Consider the following 26144-nt stretch of genomic DNA (forward strand, 5'->3'; position numbering starts at 1 on the left):
GGCGGCAGGGGGACGGGCCCCTCCCTCCAGGAGCACTGCCGCCGGGAATCCCTCTGGACCAGTGTGGTGGAGGTGGCCTGCAGAGGGCTTGACTTCTCCCCATGGCCATTGTTTGCAGCACTGAGCAGCTGTGCAGGTCGCCTACCCGGGTTCTGGGAGCTTTGCAGAGGCCCATACAAATTCACGGTGTGCTTTCGACACTTAAGATGATTTTCTGCTGATCACACAGCACCGTCCGTCTTAAGCCCATATGTAGTATCAGACCAGTAATTACTGAGTTAGCCTGGCATCGGGCAAATGTGTTTCTGCTAATTAAACTTGTTGCATTTGAATGGCTTTCTTCAGCGACACTTCGTGCGGTGAGACCGTCGTGGACAATGAAGAAGCGTCTCCCCCGATCCGGGCCTGAAACTGCAGATGGCTGCCCCGGGGACGACGCACTGGCCCTTGAATTAGTCTTTTGTGTGCACAAAAGACAGTAATTTGGGTGTTTGAACCCCCTACAGGAAGCTTATTTCAAAGTGAACAGTTTGCCAGATAAAGACTAATTGGGGCCTAAATTAATTAGAAGGTGTGGTTGAAAACATGAGCAGAGCCCGTCATTTTAGACGAACGGGCAACAGAGCTGGACGACGGGCGCCCGCCACTGTCCCCCGCTCCGGGAACCCCTCTCCTCGGCCACGCTGCAGAAAGCTCCCCTCGAAACTGGCCGCGTCGCCGTCCCCGGGGCTGCCCGGTCCCCCCACACGGCACCCCTGCGGCAGACGCGGCCACTGTCCTCATGGCTTCTGCAAATTAGTATTTATATTTCCTGGGTGTTCTGTTTCTCATCTGGAAAACTGGCCCTGAACGATATTGATTTTTTGGTCACGGGACTGTCAGAAGCAAAGCTTCGCGTCAGAGGTGAAGGCCTGCGGCAGGAATCAGGAGAAGTGAGAGCCGGGGAGGGGAGGAAGGAGCGCGGGGCGGAGTAGAAAGTGCGAACGACTCTGCCTTCACGGCGCTTCTCCAGACCTCTGCAGCTGTGTTTTCCGTGATGCTCTTTAGTTTAAATAAACCGTGACTTTCCAACTGCTCTGAATTCTGAGAGCGTTGTGATGACTTTCTACAGCCGCGTTCCAAAGCCTCCGCGTGCGGCGTAGTTAGAGTGTCTCGCGAGGGTGGGTCTAATACCTTCTCCCTGAAAATGAACGTCCCATTCTCTCTCTTCCCTGTCCCCTCTTCTGCAGACGGAGTGTTTGGAAGGTGCCAGAAGGTTCCAGCGATGGACACACACCGCTACGAGGTGTCGCCAGGAGCTCTGCAGCACCTGACGGCCACCTTGCAGAAGCTGTCACGGACAGGTAGGCTGTCGCGGACAGGTAGGCGGGCGCGGGCCCCACCGTGTCCTGGGCCTGGGCACACTTGTGGGGGCCGTGAGGCACGGAGTGCTGGGGCCTCGCAGGTCGTGAGGACGTAGCACAGGACGGCGTTTGCCAGGGTTGCCAGAGAGAGGAGCAGGCTGGGCGCAGGCGGGCTGGCTTCTGGAAGGTCCTGGCGGGAGTCTCCTTCGTGCGTTGGACGTGGCCGTGGATTGCTGCTGTGTGTGCAGGAGCACAGCCACGTCCGGGCTTCAGGGAGTCCGGCAGGGTGCGGCGTGGCCGGCGGGCCCCAGGCGGCTGTGGGGCCTGAGCACATGTAGCCCAGTGGCCGGTCAGCCTCCAGGCCATCAGCTGGCCTCCAGATACTGTCATTGTGCAAGTTCCTGTCCCATGGTTTGGCCACAGGAGTCGGTTGTAACCTGTTTACTTCACACGGTTGCTGAGATGATAACTAAAAATTACCATAATTTAGACATCATCATATATGGGATTCATCGTGTGTGTAGACATCATCATATATGGGATTCATCGTGTGTGTCTACTTTTTAAATGGAGGGGAAGCTTCCCGAGTGTTCATCTGGTTCGTCCTGCCGGGGTGGGGGGGCTGCTTCCTGTGCTTGGAGCCTGGACTGAGGCCGATCCGCACACACGGTGCCCTGGTGTCGGGGAGGGTCGGGGTGATGTTCCTGGAGTGAACCTGCAGGCCTCGGGGTCAACACCTGAGTGGCCCCGCTGGGGGCCCAGCCCGGGAGGGAGGGGCCAGGAGAGCCCCGACATTCTTTCTCCATCAGATCCTACAGGGCTTCTCCGTGGTTCCGTAAGGAGCGTCTGTGGCCCCGTCAGTTTGGGAAACGCTTCTCGCTCTGTTCCTCCTTCGGAACGCTCATAGTGTGCACTGCTGCGCGGGACACCGGGAAGCTCTACAGGAAGGGGTTGGGCTGATTCAGGGGCATCTGGGGGCTCAGTTGGCTTCAGCTCAGGTCGTGGTCCTGGGGTCCTGGGGTCGAGCCCCGCATCGGGCTTCCTGCTCAGTGGGAAGCCTGCTTCTCCTCTGCACCCACACCCCGCCTGTGTTCCATCTCTGTCTTTCTCTGTCTCTCTCAAATAAAATGTTTTTAAAGACAGAATTAATTCACTCATTCACTTGCAGTCACTTGCGGTGGCACCCTTTCTCCCTGGGACTCCAGCCGTGCCAGGGTTCAGTCAGGGAAGCGGGGGGACCACGTACACAGTCCGTTGCAGGGGCTCGGCCGCGCACAGCTGGGGGAGATGACAGAGCGTCTCGGCCAGGCTGTTGCTCTCAGTCTGGGGCCTGGGTCTGCATGTGGGCCGTGGGGAGGGACTGTGGCTGTGAGGTAAGAGGTCAAGGACAGGGTTGGACAGGAGTCCGTGACTGTTCCTGTGGCCTTGACCTTGGTGATGAGGTGTCCTGCGGAAGGTGGCCCCTCACCAGGGAGCTGAACGTACAGTCCCCAGAGGCAGGGGAGGCTGGGCGGGGCCCCGGGGAGCAGGGCAGCTGCCACAGAGGCAGTGAGTGGGCAGAGGGGCAGCGACGTGTGCTCTGCCACATGCCCGTGGCCCTCCGGCATCTGGCTCACAGCAGCCACGCCACGGGTACCTCGCAGGACCAGGGTTGGGGGCTGCGTTTTTCACTAAGGATTCATGGCCCAGAGCAGTTTCTTAAAAGGAGAGTCGTTACCTGCAGAGGATGTCACGTGTTTGCTCCAAGATCCCGAGGGTCTGCTTGCCCATTGGGGCCTTTGGGAGTCTGCAGCCGGCATCCGTGGCCGCCACTGACCGCCCTTGGTGTGCAAACGTCCTACTCATACATGTGGCTGGGCACGACGTCCTGCTCTTTGGGTCCAACAGGATGAGCACAGCGGGTCCCCTTCTGACGGGCGGGGCACAGTGAGGCTCCGGGTGCCCCGGTACTGGGGTCCGTCGTAGTCCGTGTTTGATAAGCCCTGGAGGAGTCCTCATTCCTTGTTCCCTGGCACACAGTCGGCCTAGCAGAGGCCGCAGGTCTGCGTGCGGACGGCCAGAAGAGAGAGTAACTGCGTAAATTTCTGGCTTCTGTGGCCTGCAGGGGACCTGCTGCCACCCTCTGCTTTTGTTCCTGGGGCTCTGCTGCATGAGGCAGGAACGGCCGAGTCTGGGGATGGTTTGCCGAGCTGTAACTCTGTTTTGGTGATTCAAGCCAGTCCTCAATTCGGTAGATCTCAAACTTCCCTGCGTACGCGGGTCCCTGAGACTCTGGGAGGCTTTCCGTGCAGCCCTGTGGGAGGGGCGCTCTGGGCATCTAATCACTAACCAAGTTCTCCGTGGCCAGAAGCTTCTGGTTTCTGCTTCCTGGTAACCACACCCACCAGGTGCCAAGACGTGAAGTGCCACGTCTTGGCCGCTGCTGCCCCAGACGCCGGCCTCTCCGCTGCACTTGGCGAGCAGGCTGGCGGCTGTGCTCCCTCTGTGGTTTCGGACCTGCCGGGGGCTTCCCCGCCGAGCTCCTTTGGAATCCTGGGGCACTCTGGTGAGCTCACGTCTCACAGTCGAGGGGAAACACGTGTCGTCTGGACCCCCCTGAGGTCATTAGCAGGTCTCACATTTTGACCCGCTCCTGTGTCCCCGTCCCCTAAACCTTTGGATGCTTGTCTCTGTGACAGAGCGAGAAGTTCTGGCGTGTCCACCTCATTTCGTGGAGACGCCCTCTTCGGGAACCGGGTTATGTCAACCGCTGGTGGCACCGTCCATGCTCTTCCCAGCCCTTCGATGTAAGGCGTGGCTGGGAGCATCGGTGCTCCGTGGCCGCATCTGTGTCCAGCCTTGGTCATTTCCTTTCATTCCGGCTTGACCTCGTCTCCTTAACAAGGGTTCCTGTGCGTGTTCCCCAAGTTTCTGGCCGGGTCCTGCTGCTCCTCGAGGGCGTTGCACTCTCTCTTTCTGTGTCTCCCCACCCCGGGGCCTGCTGGGACTTGAGTCCAGAAGCAGCTCGAGATGCAGTGAGAGGTGGCAAAGCGGGGGTGGTCCTAGGGGGTCCGCGGGGCCACGGAGGGCAACCGCCTGGTGGCCGTACATGCTTTTCAGACGGGGTTAGTCTCTTCAGCAAGGAAGGTTGTGAAATGTAGGGGTTCGGTGTCTCCTCCCTTTTAGGCAACGCATGAAGGACCCCGCGGAGCTTGGGACCTGGTGGGCTGCGCAGCTCAGTCACACGCGGGCTAGATGGTGGCTCTGGTGTGCTCACTGGGTGTGGGATACACAGACGGCACTTGGTGGAGGGGGTCCTAGGTAAGGCCAATAAGGTTTTTAATTAATAGGTTTTGTTTCTTAGAGCAGTTTCAGATTCGCAGAAAGGCCGAGCGGCTGTGTGGCGTCAGAGTCTACTCCGTCACTCCCCGTCTCTGCAGAGATGGCCCCGTCACTGACCCTCCCGCTGACACGGTGGTTCCGTCAGTGAGTTGGTGCTGCCGCCGTACCCTTGAGTGGGGTCTGTCGCTTACGTCAACGTCCGCTTTTGTTTCTAACCCTGCGTGTCTGCACAGACCCACATGGACATGGGTCCCTCACGAAAGGGTCACACGGAGGAGTTCCACTGCCCTGACAGGCCCCGGAGCCTCCCCTCACCCCTCCCGCAGGCCTCCGGCCCGGTCTTCTCACCGTCCGTGGTCCTGCTCTCCCCGAGCGTCGTAACGGGGTCCGGCAGCGGACGGCGGCTGCTCTCCCTGAGGCCGTCAAGACCCTCCGCGTACCGCCCTGTCCGTGGCTTCAAGCGCATTTCTTTTTAGGACCGAACACTCTTCCAGGTCTGGGGCCACCCTCCGCGTCCACGTTCGCCTGGGGCCACCCTCCGCGTCCACGTTCGCCGGCTGGACGGCGTCTTGCTTGCTCCCGAGATCTGGCAGTTACGAGCAAAGCTGCGGCCAACATCTCAGTGACTGCTCCTGTTTTTAGCTCCTGTGGGTAAACACAAAGAGCACACTTGTGGTTCAGATGATAAGAGCAGCTTTACTTTCGTAAGAAACCTCCAAACCGTCTTCCAGAGATGGGTGTGGAGGGGAAGGGGTCACTACCATCTTTGAGACTCTATTTCTTCCTTCAGTAGATGTGGACAGACTTGGTCACCCGGCCCCGCCAGTGACATCTGACTTGCCCTGGAACTTCAGCCCGCCCTTTCCCCAGTTCTAAGTTGACTCCCTCTCTCTGGTCCTGATGCAGACCGCACGGGTCTCTTGGGAGCCCCCCGGCACGTCCCACAGAAGGTGGGAGATGTCTGGCGCGTGTGGGGTTCTGTCTCGGAGATGGTGGTTGCTTTTGCTGCTGTTGGCTGTTTGCTGCTTCGTCACCGATGGCACGTCACAGTGACGAATTAGCACTTGTGACGGCAAATTGCATTTCTTTCTTTCTGTTAGTGGCTCGGAAGTCACGCCCCAGGAAGGCTGGAGGTGGTAGGAAGTGGGTTTTATCGTCTAGTTTGACAAGAAACTTCCTGGGGAGAATTGTGCTTTTCTGAACAACACTGTTCTGAAGGTTTCTGCAAATGATTTTTGGACTTTCCCTCAGGCCCTCTCGATGGCTCGTGCCGGCCAGTTCCCCGCTGCTCGGCCTCCAGGCAGCCGAGGCTGGGGCGTCTCTGCTTCCCGCCTCCACCCGTCAGTGTGCTGGGGATGCATGGACCACCGGGCTTAGGGGTGGACTCGCCTCCAGACATCCCACGGTCCGTGCAAGGGTCCAGTTCTTGGGGCCAGGCCTGCGGGCATTACACAGTCGCGTGCTTCTTCTCTGGGAAGTGATCTTCTGGCTCCAGAACGTGAAGTGTGGGCATCCGTCTGGCTCCTCTCGAGGGGCTGGGCCCTGCTCGGAGCGGGACAGGGCAGGGACTATGGCCGTGCTTGCCCTCAGCCCTGCAGACGGACTCTCGCAGGGGCCTGCCACCCCCGCCCCACCCCTTACACCGAGTCCTGGTCTTTCTTTCAGGGGATCTGGGGGAGAGAGAAACAGAGGAAGAGTTTCCAGGTGGCAAAACAATGACTATTTTTGACTTTGATGTTGCCCCGTGCTGAGTCCCCTTCTGGGCCGTGTGCCCAGGCGTTCCTGGCTCCATCTGGGCCCCATCCCGGCTGTGGCCGGACTCTGGAAGGACAAGGGCAGCAGCCCCGAGAGGCAGAGATGGCCCGTTCTCTGGACTGAGGTGCACCTCGCAGACCATCGGATCTTCCCGCTGGCTTCTAAACCTTGAGATTTGCTTTTGCCGCTCCTGTGTTTCTGGTGCTCTTGGAGCTGGGAAGTCCCCGTAGCCAAACGGTGTGCAGAGCTGCCCCTTGTTGAGTCCCCAGGCACCTGCCGGCTTTGGCTGAAGGGCTCTGTGCACCCCAGACGATGGGACACACGTGCCGTGGCTGCACAGCTCAGCCTTCTAGCTGGACTCTGCCCTTGGCCTGCATTCCCACTGCCATCTGCCTCCTGACGCGTTACCTCTCCTTCCTGGGGCCACAGGTTTCCTCAGACTGGGAGAACCCCGCCTGCAGCTTGGAAAATGCAGACCCATGGCCACCCCCGTGGCTCTGACAAGGGCCGTGGAGCAGGGCCTGGCATCTGTGTCTTCAGTAAGCGTGGGAGACAACCCAGGCCTAGAGGGGCTGGTCCTCTTTGGCCCTCTGCGGTGTCCCTGCCCTCCTCCCCGTAAGTGTGTCTGAGGGCTCCCGCGGCTGGCCCGCGCCCGTGCGTGGGGAGAGTCTGGGTAGAAATCTGAAGGTGGGTGATTTTGATTCTGGACCGCCTCGCCCCGTGTTTGTCCTGCAGCAAGCCTTAGGGTGGATGCGTGTGACTGCCACTCACGTCTACTCCCATCAACACACGCACACCCCCATGCACACCTCCGTGTACACACACGTGGGCACACACAGACCCACACATCTGTGTGCACACACACCACACAGAACACCAGCATGTGCACACTTGGCCACATACGTGTGCACACATGCACAACACGCGCACTCACGCATGGGCCTGCATCCCTTGGGAGTCCCTCATCTAACGCTTGTCTCCAACAGCGCCGTGTAATCCGCAGCTCTTCCTCTGATTTTTGTCCAACCGGTGCTATCTATCCTATTTCTCGAGTTTTGTTTGGGTGTGTTAGGTTTTTCCCTCTGGTCACGAAAAGCTCAGTACTGAAGAACACCCTGGAGGGTTGGGGAGTTTGTGTCTTACCCTAAGGAAGCAGCCCCTAACCCTGCTGTTTCCTGGACTTGGTTGTCCTGATAGGAGATGGATTTTGGGAAGGGAGCTTGTTCCGAATTCCTTAAAATCATCCCAGCTCGGTAGGCACACTGGGAGTGGAGTGGGTCGCGTGCGTATCCGTGAACACCGCCGTCTGGCTGTGCGGCTGCGGGCCTCACTGTCGGCTGCTTCACGGCCGTTGGGGAGCCTTCCTCATGAAGAAGGAAAGGAAAATGGGGTTTAATTGTGCAATTTTCTCTTTTGATGTAAATATATACATCAAGGAGAAAATATGTTCCGTTCTGTTCACCACTCTTGTGTCCTACAAGAAGAAGTCTTCTCATTGTTCGCTCATGGATTAAATGTTTTAAAAATACATTTCACTTCTTCTGACAAGCCATTAAAATTCAGCATTTAAATGTCACTCGTTGGCACGTAATTTGCTGTCATGAAAACAACTATGGATTTGTTTCCTGGCAAGAATCTCCAGGATTGAGCTATATGTCAAAACCAAAAGGGAAAAAGGAAAATTAAAGAAAAAATCTAACACAGTTTTAGAATTCCTTAAAAGAGAAGGAAAAGAAATCATCTAATAGTCTGGAATACGGGGACCGCCAGGGTAGTCTCCAGGCACAATGGCCCGGAGAGGGGCCAGCTGCTGGCTGAGCGTTCTGGGCACATTCTGGCACATTCTGGCACGTTCTGGGCACATTCTGACACACTCTGGGCACATTCTAGTACATTCTAGCACGTTCTGGCACGTTCTACACGGAGTCGCTTGGTATAGCAGGTTGGGCTGAGCTTCAGCCTTCTCCCTTTTCCTGCCGCTTCGGTCTCTTTGCTCGCATTCAGCCTCCGCCCACTAAGCTGCCCTCTCTTGTCCGCGATCCCGCGCTGTGCTGGGAAGCTGGAGTCATTCCTTCTTTCTGAGGCCCCGCCACGGCCCAGCCCCGAGGTGCAGGCAGACGCACGCTGGGGGTGGGGAGACGGGGGCGTGGGCGCGCAGAGCGCGGAGACTCAGAGTGGAGACTCGTCTTTGCAGGGATTTCATGACGGTGCGTCGGACACTCGCATGTGGTGGGAGCCAGTGGAGCGGGCTCTGAGAGTGAGCAATGTTGGGGGTGTGGAGAGGCTGTGAGGGGCCCGTGGGACCAGGTGGCTGCGGGGGCACGAGGCCCAGAACGGAGAGAGAACTCGTAGATCAGCAGAAATCAAGTCAGGAAAGTGGAAGTTAATACCGTAAGAGATTACTTCGTTAATGATAAAATGGCAAAGCCGAGACTCTGACAATCGCACGTACTGGCTAGAACCTAGGGCGAGCTGGACATTCTCAGACACAGCGGATGCAGCCATTTTTGAAGCTGTTTTGGCGACAAACGTAATTAAGTGAACGTCGAACGTCGCAGCTCTGACTTCCAGGTCCATCCTCCGGCTTCTCTGGGCTCCGGGCGTCCGAGCTCCGTCGGTAGCAGCCGTCGCCGCCTCTGCGGCCTTGGAAACCAGCGGGAATGACGTCCGCGTGTGTCGGGCAGGACGCAGGCGGCATTTGCGTCACCAGGGCCAGCTGACGGGCGGCGCGGGCCAGCGCGTCTGCCTCTTGCGCGTGTGGAGCAAACACGGCGAGGTCCCGGCGCGCGCGTGGGCTCTGAGGCCGGGAGGGGGCGACGGGACAGCAGCACCGCGGCCGCGGGGGAGCCCGCACAGTCCGCGTGGGGGGCGCGGGCGCGGCGTGAGGACACTGTGTCCTCTGGGCCGAGGCGGGGAGAGACGCGGCAGGAGCGTCCCCGAGGCCACTGTTTGCGTCTCCACACAGCGTGGCCGAGCGCGGTGTGTATGGGGCGGGTTCGTTCCCGTGTGCGGAGCACGTCCAGGCCTGGGAATGGCGGGAGGGCTGATGGCCCAGCGGGACTCACGGAGGAGCGAGGGGCGGACACGCGGGTAGAGACGAACAAAGACCGTGACGGAGCAGGAGGCCGGTCCGGGGAGGCCCGTCGCGCAGGCCTGCTGCTGACCACGGCCGGAGGTGTGGCCGTGTGGCGGGGAAGGAGGCCCGCGGGCAGGTGAGCGCGTGGGCCGCTGCGCTGGGAGGAGCGCGGAAGGGTGACCGTGGGGCGTGTGGCGCACACAGGGGACTCCGGACGGTGCGGGCCACGCGGATGAGCCTCCTCACGTAACGAGTCATGTACCTGCCTTTCCAGAGATCGGCTTTGTGCATGCGGGGGCAGGCGTGACGTCCCAGCGGGGAGTCCCCGCTGTCCACACACTGGCCCCGGAGATGCTGCCCTGGACAGGGAAGCAGCCCCCGAGCGGGTGAGTCACCGCCCTCCTCAGCCCTGCAAACGCACGGTCCTGGGGCGCCGGTTGCCTCCCGCGCTGGCGTGGCTGCTGCGTTTACACGGCCGCCCGACTCTGCAACGCCCGTGTGGCTCAGCGTTGACCATCGTCTCCTCTTTGGTAAGAACCTTCCGGAACCACACTTTCTTGCAAGTCCGTGTTTGCCTGCAACACCGCCTGGCGCTCGAGCCCCCGCCTCCCTGGATGGTTCTGGCGTCGACGCGAAACGAGTCCCGGATTAAGTGAAAACCTCTCCCGCGACCAGCATTTCCTCAGAAGGGGTAGGAAGAGCGTCCGCGGGGCTGCGGGCTGCAGGCTGCCCAGCCAAGGGCGCTGCCGTGTCTAGCCGCTGGCCTGGCGCCGTCCTCACCTGCAGGGGCCACGCTGCCCCCTGAGGCGTCCTTCGGGCTCCCTTTGAACACGCGGTTCCCGGCACGGTTCGGAGCTGGTTTCCAGACGGTCGACAGCAGGACACATGGGGAAAGACGAAGCGTGAGCGGCTGCTGCTGACTGTTGGTCAGTCTTCGAGGAAGACACAACAGGCCTGCGGTTAGCGGAGAACATACGATCGATTCTTTTTTTTTTTTTTTTTTTTTTAAGATTTTTTTATTTATTTGTCAGAGAGAGAGAGAGCAGGCAGACAGAGTGGCAGGCAGAGTCAGAGGGAGAAGCAGGCTCCCTGCCGAGCAAGGAGCCCGATGCGGGATTCGATCCTAGGACGCTGGGATCATGACCTGAGCCGAAGGCAGCCGCTTAACCAACTGAGCCACCCAGGCGTCCCCATACGATCGATTCTTAAAGCTTAATTTTTCCTCAGCCCTTCAGGGCTGTGGTACCAGAAACTGCTGAGTTCGTGCCTGTCTCTCTAAGAGCTCGGTTCTGAGAGAACCCGTCTCCCTGCGGGCTGGAGCTCGCCGTCGCCTCTGAGGGGCACAGTAGCTAGGAAATACACGTCTTTGGGGTGAAGAGCTCCTATTTTCTGGGATTTTTCAGGACTTCTGGAACATTGCTCCTGGCCACGCGCAAGGGCCCTCCTGCTGTCCCCCTGCCCATGCCTCCTGCTCAGTGTTGTGTCCAGGAAGCTGCCAGTCCTCTGTTCTGGTTCCTGAGCTGGCCACTTGTGTCATCTCGACACCAGAAGCTCTTCCCACGTAAGCGTTTATCTCAGCTTTAGCCACACGGGCAGCGGGCCTTGGGACGTCATCATCCTACACTGCCCAAAGCTTTTGTCTCTATTCCCTGAGATTTGTTCTCTGCCCCATGGCTCCATAATAACTCTTTTGTGCTCTCTCAAAAGCCCCGTGTTGTAAACTCAAAGATTCTGCTTCACCCCGGATTTCAAACACAAAATGTACCTTTTTCCTCTTACTTTAGGCAAGCAAGTCACTTTTCCCAAGACATTAGAAAAAGATTCCTCTGGTTTTAGGATTATGTGCTTAGGATGGTGGGTGCGGATTTGTTTAGAAATATCAGAAAATGGATCCTAAAGCTTTCTTGGGGGGATGTCTGATTTCTTCTGTTTCACGCTCTGAACAATGATGGAGCCTGTCCTGAGGGCGGTTGGTTTGTTAATGGCGAGGACCCTAGCCACAGGCTCAACCAGACCTTACTCACAGCTTCTCAGGGAAGAATCCTGACGCCTCCCTAATCAAAGGCCAGAGCTACTTCTTAGAACGCAGCCCCCCCTTAGCCTCATCCACAGAGGAAACCGTCACCCTAGACAGGTTTCTTACAAGAGGGGCGTTTGCACGAGGCCACAGAATCTGGGTGACGGGGGCTGGGTTTTGACCTGGGAGCGCCCGTGTCCCGTTCTCCTCCTAACAGGGATCAGGGCCGCCTGAGACCTTTAGAGTCCCAAGAGAAGTAGGGTTTATCTGGTTTTATATGTCACTGATTCAAAGCCTTTATGGAGAACCACCGTTGTCGGGGCCTCATCTGGGGACATGGCCCCTGACGGACACGCTGCCGGATGCAGGTCATTTTGGTGTCCGTGTTCTTCAGGGGCATGTGGTGGAATGAAGGGCCAGCCCTGCCAGGTCAGGGCTCCGTGAGGCCCTTCACTCCCCGGGCCCCCTCCCCAGTCTGGATCTGCTCCTTCCTCTGTCCAATCAGGAGAACTGAAAATCAAGCTTTCGTGGTTGCTGGGAGGGCTGTGGGAGTTGGGGCGCTGTTTCTGGTGCATGTGGCTCTGCCCCACCACCAGGATCCCGGTGGCTCCGTTCTCAGGGGAAGAGCCTCAGGCATGTTCTCCAGTCTTCCGCCCGGACGCCCGTGCTCAGGCGCGTGAACCACTAGCGGTCCGTGTGCTTCCGAAGCAGACACATGTCCACGCAAGACCGGAGGAGCACGTGTCCTTCCACTTGCGTGTGCCGGGCGCAGGGCAGCCCTCGGGGGTCGGGCAGGGACTCCCCGTGGGGCGGCCGGGACGGCGGCTAATCCCGGCTTGTGGTCTGCCCGCTTCCCCTCTCGCCCCCGGGAGAATTCTAGTTCTCTGCTTTGAACTCGGGAGTTAAACCTCTCTGCAAAGAACACGTCTTCCGTTGCTCAGCGTCTGGGGACGTCTGAGGTTTGATGAGATGGTCCTCGGGAAGGAAGAGGTTTGTGATTCTTCTCTTGTGCAGGGAACGACCCGGCTCGGGGAGTCGAGCGGGTGCAGAAAGCCAAGGCCCGGCTCCCCTCCGCCGCCGCCCGTGCCCCTCATCCCCTGCTTCTCTTCCCGTGCTCTTTGTTCTCGCCGAAAACCTGCTCTTTCTCCCTTTATCTCGATACCGTAGTGAAAGGCCTTCAGAGACCGAGTTTCAAAAAACATCCCCCAGGGAGGGCCAGTTACACAGGTGGAGATGGTTTGTGTGCAAAGACTGGGTGTTCGGGGCGACGAGATTATCTTGAATTTCCAGGTGGAGGGCGGAAGCTGGGGCTGCCGCTCCCTCTTGCCCTCTCCTTCCTGTCTCGTGCCCAACCGCTTGTCAGCACGGGGAGGGCCCGTGGGGTCCCTACTCCACGTGGGGCAGGGACAGCGGTGCTCTTCAGCTGTCCCTCGGCAAACCGTGGGGTCGCACGGCCTCCCTGAGCTTGGGCATCTGCGTGCGGGGCGCTCAGCTGCGGGCTGGGTCCCTGTGCCGGAAACGAATCCGTGCGGTTAGGGTTAAGGGTCTGTGGTGTCCGGCTGTGGAACGGCACGTGCATGTTCAGCAGAGAAGGGACCGGACAGCAGAGCCTTGCACACGTCTGGCTGTCAGGAACGGCCGGGGAGCAGCCAGGTTACACGCAGGTTTGCACAACGGGTGTGCTCGGCAAGGTCCTGTTGGCCTGGCCGTGTGGCTCGGGAAGTGGGTGACAGGGGTTATTGGTCACACTGGTTATTTTTCGGGGCTGTGACTTGACCTTCACAGCCTCTCTTCAAGAGAGATCACCCTGTAGGAGGCAAGTGGTTCCTGCATTCAGTTTCTAGGTTTATTTGTGAGAAATGGCGTTCTGGAAGGACACTCCCGTGTCCTGCTGGAATTGTCAGCTGGGGAGGTCAGAGGGCAGTTCCCTCCCAAGGCAGCACCACTGGGGAGAGGCTTCTGAGTCCGGCGCGCGTCTCTCTCCCGGGAACAGCCAGGATAAGACGCTGACTTCCTTTCAGTGTGCTGAGCCTTTACGGAAAGCACAAGAGCGAAACCTGTTCCCCTCACGCGGGGGATTCTCCCTCCGTGGGAACCTGTCCCAGGCCTGCTCTGTGCTGCAGGTCAGAGACTGGAGGGGAGGGGAGGTGACAGCACTTCTGTCCAGCCCGCTCCGCAGGGCACAGTCACGGTGCTCCTGGGACGTGCGTGCCCCTTGTTAGGGCCTGAACGGGATGCGTGGTAGCTGTGGACGGTCCTTTCCCCACAGGCCAGTGAGGAGAGGACGTATGGGTGCCAGGAAGGTCAAGACTTTGAGAAGAGGATGGAGGAGGGAACATTTTTTTCTTTTTTTCCAATTCGGCTTCAGAGACAGGACATTGGGACAGTTGGGGCTGTTGGAATACTGCATGGGGACAGGGCTGTTTGCCAGGGTGCCTCTGGCTTCCGTGCTGGCCATCTCCATCACGACAGGTGACCACAGGGCAATGGTTTGACCCGTCCATGGGCCTGCTCTGTTGAGGTGGGACCCGGGACAGCCCATATCACATCCCTGTCACGCTCTCCCCCGCACTCCTCTTGCTGGTGTCCTGGGTGATATTTGCCAGAACGACCCCCTCAGATAGCGGGTGCATGGCCTGCAGATCCCAGACCCCCTCAGATAGCGGGTGCACGGCCTGCAGATTCCGGGTGCTCCTGGAGGACAGAATGCAAGTCCAGCCCATCTGTGTCTCTCGACCCAGGACATGGTCACTGTGAGGTGTGAGAGCTCTGGCTTCTCACCGCTCCGGGCTCTCCCTGCACAGCTGAGGTCCCAGGAGCCCAGTGGGGCCCCGAGGTGGGGAGTGGGACACTTTTCCTCCTTGACACTTTGTCTTTAAAGTGAACAGATCAGATCACCACGTGCAGAGATGCACCTTCCCCGTCCCCCAGTGCCTGTAGGGGGTTTTGGTTTGGGACCGGAGTGTGTCTTCCTGGGTCATGTGTGCGTCCACGAGGAGGAGGGAGCCAGCAGACGGGTCTGCATGGAGCTGGGCTTTGATACTCACTTGTGGGGACCCTGAAGGGTGGAGCTGGGCATCAGGCAGGGGAGGCCCCCAGTGCCAGTGCTCCACGCGGTCCCTGGTCTCGCGGAAAGACTCTGTGGCCAAGGGCATCTCAACTCCCAGACCAAAACATTTCATGCAGCAGGTCCCTGCAGCTCTGGATGTGGCCTTGTGGGGGACTCTGGAAGCTTCCCTGTGGCCAGAGGGGCCACGGCACTACGGAGGACAGGTCCTGGAATGGCTGTGCAGTTGTGGCCAGCATGGAAGGGACGCGGGCCTCGGGCAGGGTCTCCTGGGGCCCGTCAGTCAGGGAGGCATTAGAGGGAGCTGTGCCTTCGAGGAAGCCGAGGGAAGGCAGAAAGCCCTGGATGGAGAGGGAAGAGGGAGGTGCCCGGGGGACAGGCCATCGGCACCCACTGGACGTGGCCGAGGTGGCAGCAGGTACAGTGGCAGGAAGACGAGACCCGAAGGCGGTGCTAGGGTTAAAGGGAGGGAGGCTGGCGGCAGGGTAGGGTCTTCTGGATTTCACTGAAAACCCAGATTTACTCCTCTCTAGCAGCAGATGGACCTGCGCCCTGTGCCCTCTTCTGCATGGAAGGTCCTGTCTCTCAGGGCAGCGTGAGGCTGTCCCCCACCTGCCGAGCCCAGGGCTGTCTCCTCTCCTGGGTGGTCTAGCCTGGAGGCTGTGCACAGGGCATGGCTGAGGCCTGGGACCAGCCCTGGCAAAGCAGCACCTTGCCTCTCACCAAAGAACCAAAATTACTCACAATTACATGCAATTAGCAATTTTAAATTATTAATGGTGGTGAAAGAATGTGTCTATTCAACAAGTAATTTGTCGTAATTTTTAGTAATTGAAAGTAATTTCTAGCAATTAAACCCTAATTTAGTGCATTTTCTGGGTGACGCCCTTATTCAAGGGGTGCCTCTGATCGACTCTCGGTGCTTTTCCTGGGCACTTTGTTCAGTAAAATTTGCGAGGTGGGGTATCGGGGGAGCAAAAGAGAATGCAGGGAGAAAGAGGAGCTGATCCAGGCTGACCCCACAGAGCTGGGATTCAGCCAAGGGGCGGGCGGCGCTGGCCTTCCCCGCAGAGACCCCTGGGCTCGCTCGGAGTCACATGCAGGAGCTGGTCTTGTGAGAGGCCGGCGTCCAGGAAGGGCGTCCGGCCGTGCCCCTGCGCTGGGTCGCTGGGTCGCAGTAGGCTGGCCGAGGTGGCAGGTGGCCCCCGCTGGCGGCCGGGCCTGGAGCGGCCGTGGGAGGGGTGGACAGCGGCTAGACAGCGGTGCTGTGGGGAGATCTGATTCTCCTCGGTGACTTCCTTCCTGAGCTTTCCGAAGCCCCTCCCCGGGGGAGGTGTGCGGGTGGCATGATGGAGGGGGACTCTGGAGGCTCTGAGGAGTTAACCTAATCACGGCAGATTTGCATGTGAAAAGCAGCCTGGAGCCGGTCTTTGTCTATGGAGGAGGGATCTCACCCCTGATGAAATCTGTCATCTCTTTTGTCAAGTAGCAAATAAATATTCTGACTAAATTCTTCAGAAATGAAATGACTTGGTATATCTGGGAATGTGCTTTATTCCCCTTGCAAATTAGTCATTTTGACTATGCATGACTTCCTCCTGGAGCCTGGGTAGTCGCAGAACTCGAGTGGTCCCTGCCTTTCCGTGGGTGTTTTCTGTGGCAACCGCGGATCCCAGCAGACCCAGAGGTGTCTGTGACGCAGAGACGAAGGGCTGGCCGTGGTTACACATGTTTCTGGCTTTCTTGGGGGGCCGATTCGGCAGCCCCCTTGTCTTTGTGGACGGGGTCTGAGCCCTGCCCTCCCAGTGGTGCAGGCCAGTGTGGGCGGAGTCTGGGCCCCTGGCGGTTGGTGTCCCGTGGATCTCAGGGCATCTTGCTCCATCGTCCTTCTGTTGCCTGATCCGAGGGTCCCGCCTTGCCCCTCGGCCTGGGCTCTCCGAGGCTCAGGCCCACAGCTGCTTTGGTGTCGCTGACCCTGTCGCCTGGGCTCCTGCGGGGAGCCTCTACCTTCTCCGACCTTGGATCCTGTTCCAGGCAAACATTTGGTCATGCTTCCTCCTACGACACTAAGAACGTAATCCCCAACACGTGAGAATTTTAAACAAATGAATGTAGCGCTGTGATATACAGACAGACGGAGGAAAACGGATAAACCAGCATTTGTGGCATGTCCGTGCCCTGTCCAGGCTCAGCCGAGGGCCAGAGGAACTGCCTGGAGTCGGATCTCAGGGAACCATGAAACCGAAGTCGGGACAGTTCCTCCACAAGCTGCAGGGCCCGGCACCATGTCCGAGTGGTGATATGTGCTCAGTAGATGATGGGAAGAAGGGGGGACTGCCTTCCTGAGGTTGCCCTTCTGCCCTGAGCCTCCAAACAAGGCCTGGGGCTCTGGAGTGCACGCTTCTTTGGGTCTGTTTGTGTCTTTCTGGGCCCCTGCGACGACCAGAGACAGGACAGCGTGACGCTTTATGCTTCCTTCTGCTCACTAGTCTGATGCCAGGAGCCCTTGCTTGGTTGACTTCTCCGGCTCCGGGCAGTGCTGGTGAGGCCACGAGGGCACAGGGAAGCTGGGCCTGGGTTTACAGAGCAGCTCCGTGTGGGCGGTGACACCAGCAAGCGGGTGCTCCCCTCACGGAGAAGCCGAGGTGCCGGCGCCCTTTCCCGGGTCGTGTGTTAAGGGCAGTTCTGCATGGCAGCCCGGGGGCTCTGGCGAGCTCTGACCTTTTCAGCGTATGTTGATCTGGTCTTTCTGAGCGGATACAGCAGTTGTACCTGCCGGCAGCTCTTCGGGCAGAATCGGTAGGAGGACGGGACGGAAGCCAAGGGCAGTGGGTCCCCTTCTTCAGATTTAACCAGAGAATGCAGAGGTAAAGCTTGAAGGTCGCGGACCCCTCTGTGCTCCAAATGTGAAAAAGAAGAAAGAAGAGGTGAGTGAACCTTGGAAGAGCTCACGATTCCGTGAGCAGCTCCACGAAGGCCACGCGGGCCGTTGGATCTCTCATTTTCCTAGGTCACGTTTACTCACTGCCACGGTGTGCCCGACTCCTGTCCCCAGCTTCTTGCAACGGGCCAGCGCTGACAGCGGGCTGAGGGAACGGGACCTCCTGATCACAGGGTGTCTGTTGGTCTGACCTGTGGCCTGGGCCGGAGCACGGGAAGCCCTTGCCTTGGCTGGCTGTGGGAGGTGCGCAGGAAGCTGGGGGAGCTGAGCTGGCACCGCGGGGACAGAGGCGTCGTGGGAGTCCCCTGACGCAGACGGACGGGCATGGCGGAGACGTAAAGCTCTGCTGTGTTAGCCCGCGGAAGTGCTGGGGTGACTTGGTCGCTGTAGGGCCCCCACAGCCTCCACAGTCTTGGGGAGGCCGATGCTGAACCAGACGTGTGGCTGCGGCAGGATGACTGGAACAGAAGCCTGGCATTCTTGGGGAGGTACGACTTTTGTGAATGCCAAAATTTATGAATTAATTCTAAAACAGCATGTAATCTGTTCCTTAAAATGGTTATAATATGACTTAAGGAGTTAAGGAGTGTTTGGGATGATTTGTCGATCCCGTACGAACAGGATGACGGAAGTTCATAAAGACACTGAAACACAGCTCACTGCTAAGACAGACCGCAGGGCTCCGGCCACATCGTCAGTGGAGCCGAGGGAGTGGTCGGCTGCGCTGAGCCGGTGAAGGGGCTGTCCAGCTTGCTCCCCGGGTGAGGGGCGGAGAAGAGACGACCTGCGACCTGACCTGCGCTGTGCCTGGCTCCGCCCGCAGCCCCAGGAGGCAGGGCAGCAGGCAGGGGGTGAGGAGCAGGCAGCAGAGGTGGGTCAGGAAGAGGCATCCTCTCCAGTTGCTTCCCCGTCTGAACCTGCAGGGCTTCTCCTGGGGGTGCTTCCCGACGGGGTGGGGCTGGGGGATCGGTACGTGATGCTGGTGGGGCGTGGGCTGCGGGGTCCCTCACAGTTCCTGCCCCTGCCGTCTGCCCCGCCGGCCCTCCTGCTGTCCCTCTGGCTGGCTCCTCATCCATGTGTCCCTCCCCAGGCACCGTGGGCCGAAGTCCCATTTTTATTCCATGAAGAAAACCCCACGAAAGTGGGATTCTCTGTCAAGGGCTCTCGGACCCACGGACCCCTCCATCCTGCACTCGGAGATTTTTACAGTTTGTCATGTTGGCTCAAGTCTAGACTCGGGTTGCGCTGGTGGTGTTACCGTGTCCGCTGCACATGGGCCTGTGGCGTCCCGGCGGTGGGACCACACGCTGGTGGAGAGTGAGAAGGAACCCAGTGGGAGTGGGGAACCACGTCGGGACCTTAGAAGGCACAAATCACGGGTTTTCTGAGCAACTCTGTTCAGTGTCTTTGGTAAGCAAAGCCGAAAATCCATGATTCTGACTCGAGGCATTTCTCTACTTGTGACCAAAGTCACTTACGAAATCAGTCAGTGAAGAATTGCACAGTGACCCAGGCCACTGAGCATGGACCGGCCGTTCTTCCCAACCTTGATGCCATAGGGTTTGCAAAACGTGGAGTTTGCCCTTGTGTGAAGATGGCCGGGGCCAGAGAAGCGGCCCCAGAGACCCGGGCAGGCTCATTCCCGCGGCAGTGACATCCTCAGGGCTCTGGCTGTCCTGACGATGTGCCCGCCCGGCCGGAGTGGCACCTCAGCCCTGACGCCACCTCTCTCCGAGCTCCTCCAGCCCCCCACCCCGCTTACCTCGGGTTCCTTTATGCTCCGCCAGGACCCAGCAAATGGTGGAGTCGCTCGGATAGTCCATTCCCAAGGACCGGCTGTAGAAAACCGGGTGGACCACCCCGGGTGTCACGTGGGAACCGCAGCACAGCTGCCGGAGGTCGCAGTGTCGTGCTTCAGGCACATGAGAAGGCGGACGTGGAGAGACCCATCCCCAGAGCTTGAGTCGGCATCAGGGACACCTCTGAAGGGTGAGGAGGGGCAGCCGTGGCAGGAGTCGGTATTGGGTCAGACCTTCCACCGCAGTCTGTCTGGGGACAGTGAGGGGCTTCTGGGGCCGAGGCTGTGTCAAAGGTTCTCTTTCCCCTCCTGGCCTGTGTCTGGAAGCCACAGGTGGGGCTGAGCAGAGCCCGTCGGACGGGAACCCGCGAGAGCGTTTGGAAAGAACATTCTGCGCTTGGGCTGTGACAGTCCACTCGGTGGATGTCAGGGTCGTGACCCGTGGAGAACTTCCGATGCCTCGTGGGGCGCGTCATCAGAATGGACTTGTTGGTCTGTCGGTGAGTTCCCACAGTCTAGGGAAGCTTGTGTGTCTGCAGAGGGGCCAGGCCTCCAGCTTGGCCGTGCCACAGGGTCCCCTGCCCCCCCCCGCCGACCGCCCGCCGAGATGGCCGCCAAGGGACGTGGAGGAACCGTGGCCGCTCAGGTGTGGGGCCACATCCTTCCAGGCTTTTCAGGCTGCGTCTGTTCTCGTCACTGCCCGACTCTGTCGGTGCCGACCGCGGCTGCTGGTTGCTGGGGGCCAGCCGTGCTGGATGTGGAGGACCAGGCTGAGGCCAGAAGCGTGGTCTGCAGCTCCCAGTGCTTGTTCCCAGGCCTGGGCACTGCTGGCTCAGAGCAGACTCTGCTCCACTCACAGCACAGAGGACCACCTGCCGGCTGTCGTCTGTGAAGCTGAACTTCTCTCTCTCCACGACGTCCGTCCCCCGGGAGCTCTCCAGGATGCTGGGTGGCCTGGACACGTTAGCCCTTCTTCAGCCAATTATGGCCCAAACTTCCAGCGTCATTGCCCTCACCTGACTCGGTTTCCTCCAGCGTTCAGCCTGCCGAGTGGGGGTGCGCCTCGGTCAGGAGCACCCATGTCCCCACAGGGTGCAGCTATGACCGCCGGCTCCGGGGAGTCCGGGGGTGGGGCTCTCCTCCGCCTCTCGCTCTGGGCCCTCTGCCTCCAGCCTGCGGGGTCTGCCCCTGCAGCACACAGGGCCGGCTGCCGGCGGCTTCCCATCACAGGTCCTTGCAAGACCCTCTCCCACGCGCTGGCCGGCGTCTTCTGCGTTGGCTCCGGCTCGCCCTCTCTGTGTCCTGGGAGTTCAGCGCCTTACCCTGCACTCATTCTCCCGGAGTGGGCTGCTCTGAGACCACTGGTCTCTGTCTGGGGCCGGACCAGCCGGGCTGACGGGCCCATCAGAGCACACGCAGGCCCGCAGGCCCGCAGGCCTTGGCACTGCTGCTCCTGGCTTCTGTCTCACGTTAGAGCAGAGGAAGGGCCACAGCCTTGTCACTGGGAGGCCCAGGTCCGCTCTCCAAACCTCCTGTTCTCTGAGCTTTCCTGCTTGAGATCTTCAAGTTCACTGTGTGTCTCTTCAAATAGTGCTTCATCTCTTCCAAGCTGAGAGCCTCGAACACACCACCCAGGGGGCCGGTGTCCAGACTGACTTCCTTCTTCTCTGAAGTCCCGAGAAAGCGGGCGCGGGTTTCTCGCCGGCACGGCTGCTCCGACATGCTGCCGCTGCGTGGCATTCTCCCACAGAACGTTCTCTCCTTCCGGCATCCACTGCTCCCATTCCGTTCCACAGCGTTCTCCTCACAGAGCACCGTCATGCTGGGCGCCGTGCTAGCAGGGCCATCATAGAGGAGTGTGCTGACACTAGGGTTACGTTAAAGCCACAGCTCGTGTTCATCCAAAGATGCCGCTGAGAGAGAGAGAGAGACAAGTCACAGGCTGGGGGACGTGTGGCCATGCACACGTCCCATAAAGGACATGGGTGTTCCCAGCTCAGGAGGAAGAGGCGGACGCCTAACAGGGACGGACAGAGGACAGGCATTCGGAGGGGACGTGCGTCTGGCCGATGGGCGTGAGGAAGCGTCCGGTTAGTTACAGAGAAGCACGAGTCAGGTCCGCACGTGATGCTGCCCGGCGCCCCGTGAGCGCCCAGAGGGGGCTGTGTCTGTGCTCCCCCCGGCCCCTCCGCCACTCACAGTGTCACCGTGAGTTTTCTCATGGAAAACAGCGGGGGCGGGCGCCACCATTAAGGTCCAGGTGGAGGACGGCAGCCTCCCGCTCTTCCCTGGCCGCAAGGGGGATCGGGGCGAAGATTCGCCTTGTCCAGCCTGCAGGGCCCTTCCTGCCCCTGCCGGGTGTGGGGCCTGAGGACTGGCCGGCCTGCCTGCTCCGTGAGGGCCCGCTGCTCTTGGCGGCTCCTCTCGTCGCCTGTGTCCCCGGGAACGGGCCTTCAGGGCATTGTGCCCAGAGAAGCACAGTGGGTGTGGGGGCGCGGATGGTCGGGGATGGTGACGATGCCCTGAGCGCTCCCCGATTCCACGGCTGAATGCTGGGAGGCTGCCACCGTGACCTTCCTTGAGGACATCCTGGAGAGGCACAGAATGCACTTGGGAAGAGCGGCGCGTTTCAGGCCTGGCAACGCCGTCCGAAGTGGGGTCGCCGGGACTCTGCTCAGCCCCATGTGTCTGCAGGGGCGGCCCCATGCACTCGGGCCGGCTTGCATGGCTGAGCCCCGAAGCCTCCCTACGCAGCTGTCCCACCAGGGCCGTGGCTGCTGACCCACGGCCTGCTCCCAGACCCCTGCTGCCGACCCCTACCTGCTCCCGAGTCAAGAGTGCGGCACAGTGAAGGTGACACGGACCGTGGCCTGTGCGTCCCCAGAGGCCGCCAGTGGGCGAGCGTAAGACCTGTGTCACAGAGCGCCTGGTGATGTGCACAGGACTGGCCAGTGGGGGCTGCTGGCTGGCTTCCTCGAGGCTCCCGGGGCAGAGCTGGGGCGGGGGCTGGTGTGGGGGCAGGAGGCACTGTTTCTGGCATCGTAGGCACAGCCCATCGTGTAAAGAAATGCTCCAGGTCCTTGCAGTAAGGTGGCCCAAGGAGGACAGCTGTGGAGGCTGGTTGGTCTGGGGCCCGTGGTCTGTCCCTGGACCTGAGCCCGGGGGGGCGGGTGTGCCCCAAGCTCTTGAGAAGAGGGTTCTAAGGTGGATCTCCTCCCGTTCCAAAAGCAGGAGAGATGTGGAGCCCAGGGCTCAGACCTCGTCCAGAGACGGTCGTCAGGGACCTCCAGTCGAGCCCCGAGGTGCAGTCCCACGGCCACGGCCCATGGCTCACCGGCTCGGCCGCCCTCCGCAGGAGGGGCCCCAGGGGTGCGGCTCCCACGCATGCTCCGCCCAGAAGCCCCACAGCTCCGGGGTGGGGACCCCAGCGGGAGCCCGGCATGTGGCTCCGTGCTGCCCCCTCTGCCTTGGGGAGCAAAGAGAAGGGGGAGCAGCAGCGTGTCCGGGGTGCAGGGGAGCCGGCGTCCGGGCAGAGGCCTTGGTGCTCAGCGGGGATTCCACGGCCGCCCTGCGTGTGCCTTGTGCCTTGTCAGCTCCCGCGTTAACAGACACTGTGGTAGCGTCGCCGCTCCTCCCACCGGCTGGCCTGTCGGTGGTTTTTCCCGTTTGGCGTATTTGAGTTCCATCTGGAAGCGGTCGGTCCTTAAACCGACTGAACTCAGTCCTCGAGTACCGGAGCCTCCCCGCCGTCCGAGGGAAACTGACCTGTGGGGCCGCCCCCGCACCGAGGCCCCGCCGGCTGGGCCCCTCCTTCCAAACCTCTCCTTCCCGGGGTCGGGTTAGGCGCGGCCAGATGCCACCTTGCGAGGGCGACTCTCCAGAGTCCTCGGGACGGGCCAGCCCTGGGCCCTGCCTCCTCCAGGCTGGCTGTTGATCCGACGGAATGTTCTGGCTCTTCCCCCAACTCACCTCCTGCTCCCGCCCCGGGGTCTGGCTTGCGCCGCTCCCCTCAGAGGTGTGGGGGATGCTGGAGAGGCAGTGGGCCTGCTGCACAGGCCTCTGGGTCTGTTGCCACGGTGTCCAGGCCCCGGGAGAGCTGACTGGCCCTGGTGACCCCGGGGAGCCGCCCTGGCCTCTTGGTCGTGCCCTGTGACTCCCACACATGGAGCCGTGGCTGCTCCATGGACCAGAGGGCCCAGGACCTCCATGTCCTCATGGCAACTCCTTGCCGCTTGGAAAGGGCTGCAGTGTGGGAAGCCCGTTTCGCCATGTGGTCTCTGACTTCCAGAGCGTCCTGTAAAGCCAAAGACGAATTCAGTGTGGGGTGTTCCTGGATACCAAGAAAGGCCCCGTTTAAAGGAAGAGTTTCATCTAGCTGCTTATTTTCTTTCTTTATTTTTTAACTCATTTTGGTGTCTGAGGCTAAGTGCTGCCGGGGCTCCCCCAGAGGACCCGGCTCTCAGAGCCACTGTAGAGAAGAGTGGATGGGCCGTGTCCACGGGGCCGGGGAGGAGCGGGCGGGCCGTGTCCGCGGGGCCGGGGCCTTCATCTGGGCAGTCGGCATCAGCACCCCCCCATGTTGGGCAGAGCTAACAGGAAGGGGCGTGGACGGCTCAGTCCCCCTGAGGGCGTCTCACACCCTTGTTCCACTCAGGACCCTGGGTCTGTGCTGAGGGCACTGTGCCGCCTGGCCCGGCTGTCCGAACCGCACACTCTGCCCGGCCCTCTGACTCGGCCTCTCTGCAGGGGTCGGGAGCCCCAGGGTGGCGAGCCGCCTGCCTGCTCCCAGAGGCCAGCACCGCCGTGTGTCTCCCGTGGGAGCACCGAGCTGTGCGCGCTCTGGCTGGGGCCACAGGCTTGGCCGGGCCCACCTTGCACCTGCGCAGGACACTGCTGCCTGGTCCCGGGACGCGTCTCACCGTCCGCACCTTGCAGCAGGAGGGCGAGCTCTCCGCCATCTTCCCACCAGGACCGTTTCCCGGGTCCCTGCAAAGAGAGGCGACCGGCAGCAAGGGAACCTGTCTCACTCAGGCTCGGAAAGCACACGCAGCATCGGGAGAAGCTTCGCCCTCCAGCGGCTCACTGAGCCCTTGATTTTCCTCTTCCCAGACACGCCGGGGCTCTCAGGAGACGTCTGTCCTTTCTCGCTGGTGGTTGGAGCTTTCATGGCAAAGAGGCTCGGGTCCTTTGGAGAAGCCCAAGGAGACGGCCAAGCCTTCTGGGCTTCTGCCACCGTGGAAGGTGGTGCCGTGAGACGCCCGTTAGGGTTGAAGCCAGCAGCGCTTGGCTCTGAGCCTGGCTCTGGCTGGCAGCCTGAGGGACACCAGTGCTCGGAGGGTACCCTGGCCCGTGTCCCCGCATCCTCCCCGGGCCCTGCCAGGGCTCTGAATTTGAGCCCCGTGTGCACTCACAGCAAGTTTAACAGCAAGAGGGCCCGCTCCCCGTCCTCAGAGCCCAGCGAGGAGCAGGGAAACACGCCTGCCTGCTGCTGTCTGCTGTGGGGTCTTGGGTGGGTCCTGGCGAAGCAGCTTGAGGTCCCAGGAAGGATGGGCTGAAGTGCTTCAGAAAGCGCGAGAGTGGGGCAGACGTGCGGTATCGTCGGGTCCCCACCGAACCGGCCGTGAACACTGAAGGAACGCACTCGAGGGCCTGGCCTGGGGGGGGGGGGGGGGGGGGGGGGCGTCCTCAAAGGGCGGGCAGGCTGCGTGCTGTGTGTTCAGCCCGCGGGCGGGGTCCCCGCCCATCACTCTGTCCCCTGAATCTGCCCCTGGGGAGCGAAACCGGGGGAACAGGCCCCATAGGGCAGACTCCAGTTCTGGTTCTGTGGCGTGGGCTTCTGTCCCTGAAGGAGTGGGTCGCCCCTGCCGGAGACTTTCCGAGATGTGTGCGCAGCCCTCTTCCCGCCGGTCCCTTCCTTCCTTCCTTTCCAGCGGTGTCTGTGGACCACACGGCGCCGGGTTTGGCTTTCATGGGAAACGTGTGCCTCCGCGTGACCTCCGACTGCCAGGCCGCCTGCTTCAGGAGCACGTGTGAGGGGGTGACGAGAGCTCTGGGGTCCCCTCCGCCCACCACGGGGGAAGAAGGCCACCCCGGCGAGAGGATGCCCTGGCTCAAACCAGATCCCGTGCGGAAGGTGGTCTGGCAGAGGGAGCAGAGGGGAGGGGGCCCAGCTCTGCCGGCACAGACAGGACTCTGTGGGACCGGTGGCGCCGGCCCCCATGGCCTGAGGAGCTCATGGGGTTATGGGGGCGCCGGGCTTGGAGGAACGTCTCAGAGCCACATTGGGAAGTCCTCGCGACACACTGTGTGTGGGGTGTGCCTGGTGACGCCCTGTGCCACCCCTCCCCGTGAGACGTGGACGTGAGCAGCCACAGAGACGTCTTTAGCTCTGGTGTCCCGTCTCCTCTCCCGAATCAGCGGGCTTCACTGCAGCGCGACCCACTTAGGAGGTCCTGCCCACTCTCAACAGCTTGTTATCCGGGGCTCAGCTGCTGATTCTGGGGCTGTGATGCCCACGAGCTCCAGAAGCGGGAGACTTACACTCGAACCCCGTGGCCTCCTTCTGAACGGCCCTTGCCAGAGGGTGAAATGAGGTGTCACCATGTAAGAGGGGTCAGGCAGAGGCCTGACTGCCTTGGAGGGACGGCAGTTACTGGGGAGGTCCAGCCCTGGTCAGCAGAGCGTGTGAAGGCAGAGAGGCTGGTGACTCACCGGTCCGGACCGGCCGTCCTTTGGCTTTCCGGTCAGTTCCCACACGTCTTTGAACCTGGGCAGGAGAGGCTGTTCTCGCCTCATGCTCTTTGGGACCCCAGGGCACCTCAGCGAC

General features: G+C 60.7%; 1 protein-coding gene across 1 annotated transcript in view; it reads left to right on the forward strand.

Annotated features, from left to right (window-relative positions):
• The window catches only part of PTPRN2 (protein tyrosine phosphatase receptor type N2), a 606978-nt gene that overhangs the window by 105424 nt on the left and 475410 nt on the right, over positions 1-26144 (forward strand). The window contains exon 2 of the mRNA XM_059395999.1: positions 1230-1343. Coding sequence (XP_059251982.1) covers positions 1265-1343 — 79 coding nt within the window. The 5' untranslated portion in view covers positions 1230-1264. The remainder of the gene's footprint in view (positions 1-1229; positions 1344-26144) is intronic.

The sequence above is a fragment of the Mustela nigripes genome, chromosome 4 (genome assembly GCF_022355385.1).
Source record: "Mustela nigripes isolate SB6536 chromosome 4, MUSNIG.SB6536, whole genome shotgun sequence".
NCBI classification, from domain to species: domain Eukaryota; kingdom Metazoa; phylum Chordata; class Mammalia; order Carnivora; family Mustelidae; genus Mustela; species Mustela nigripes.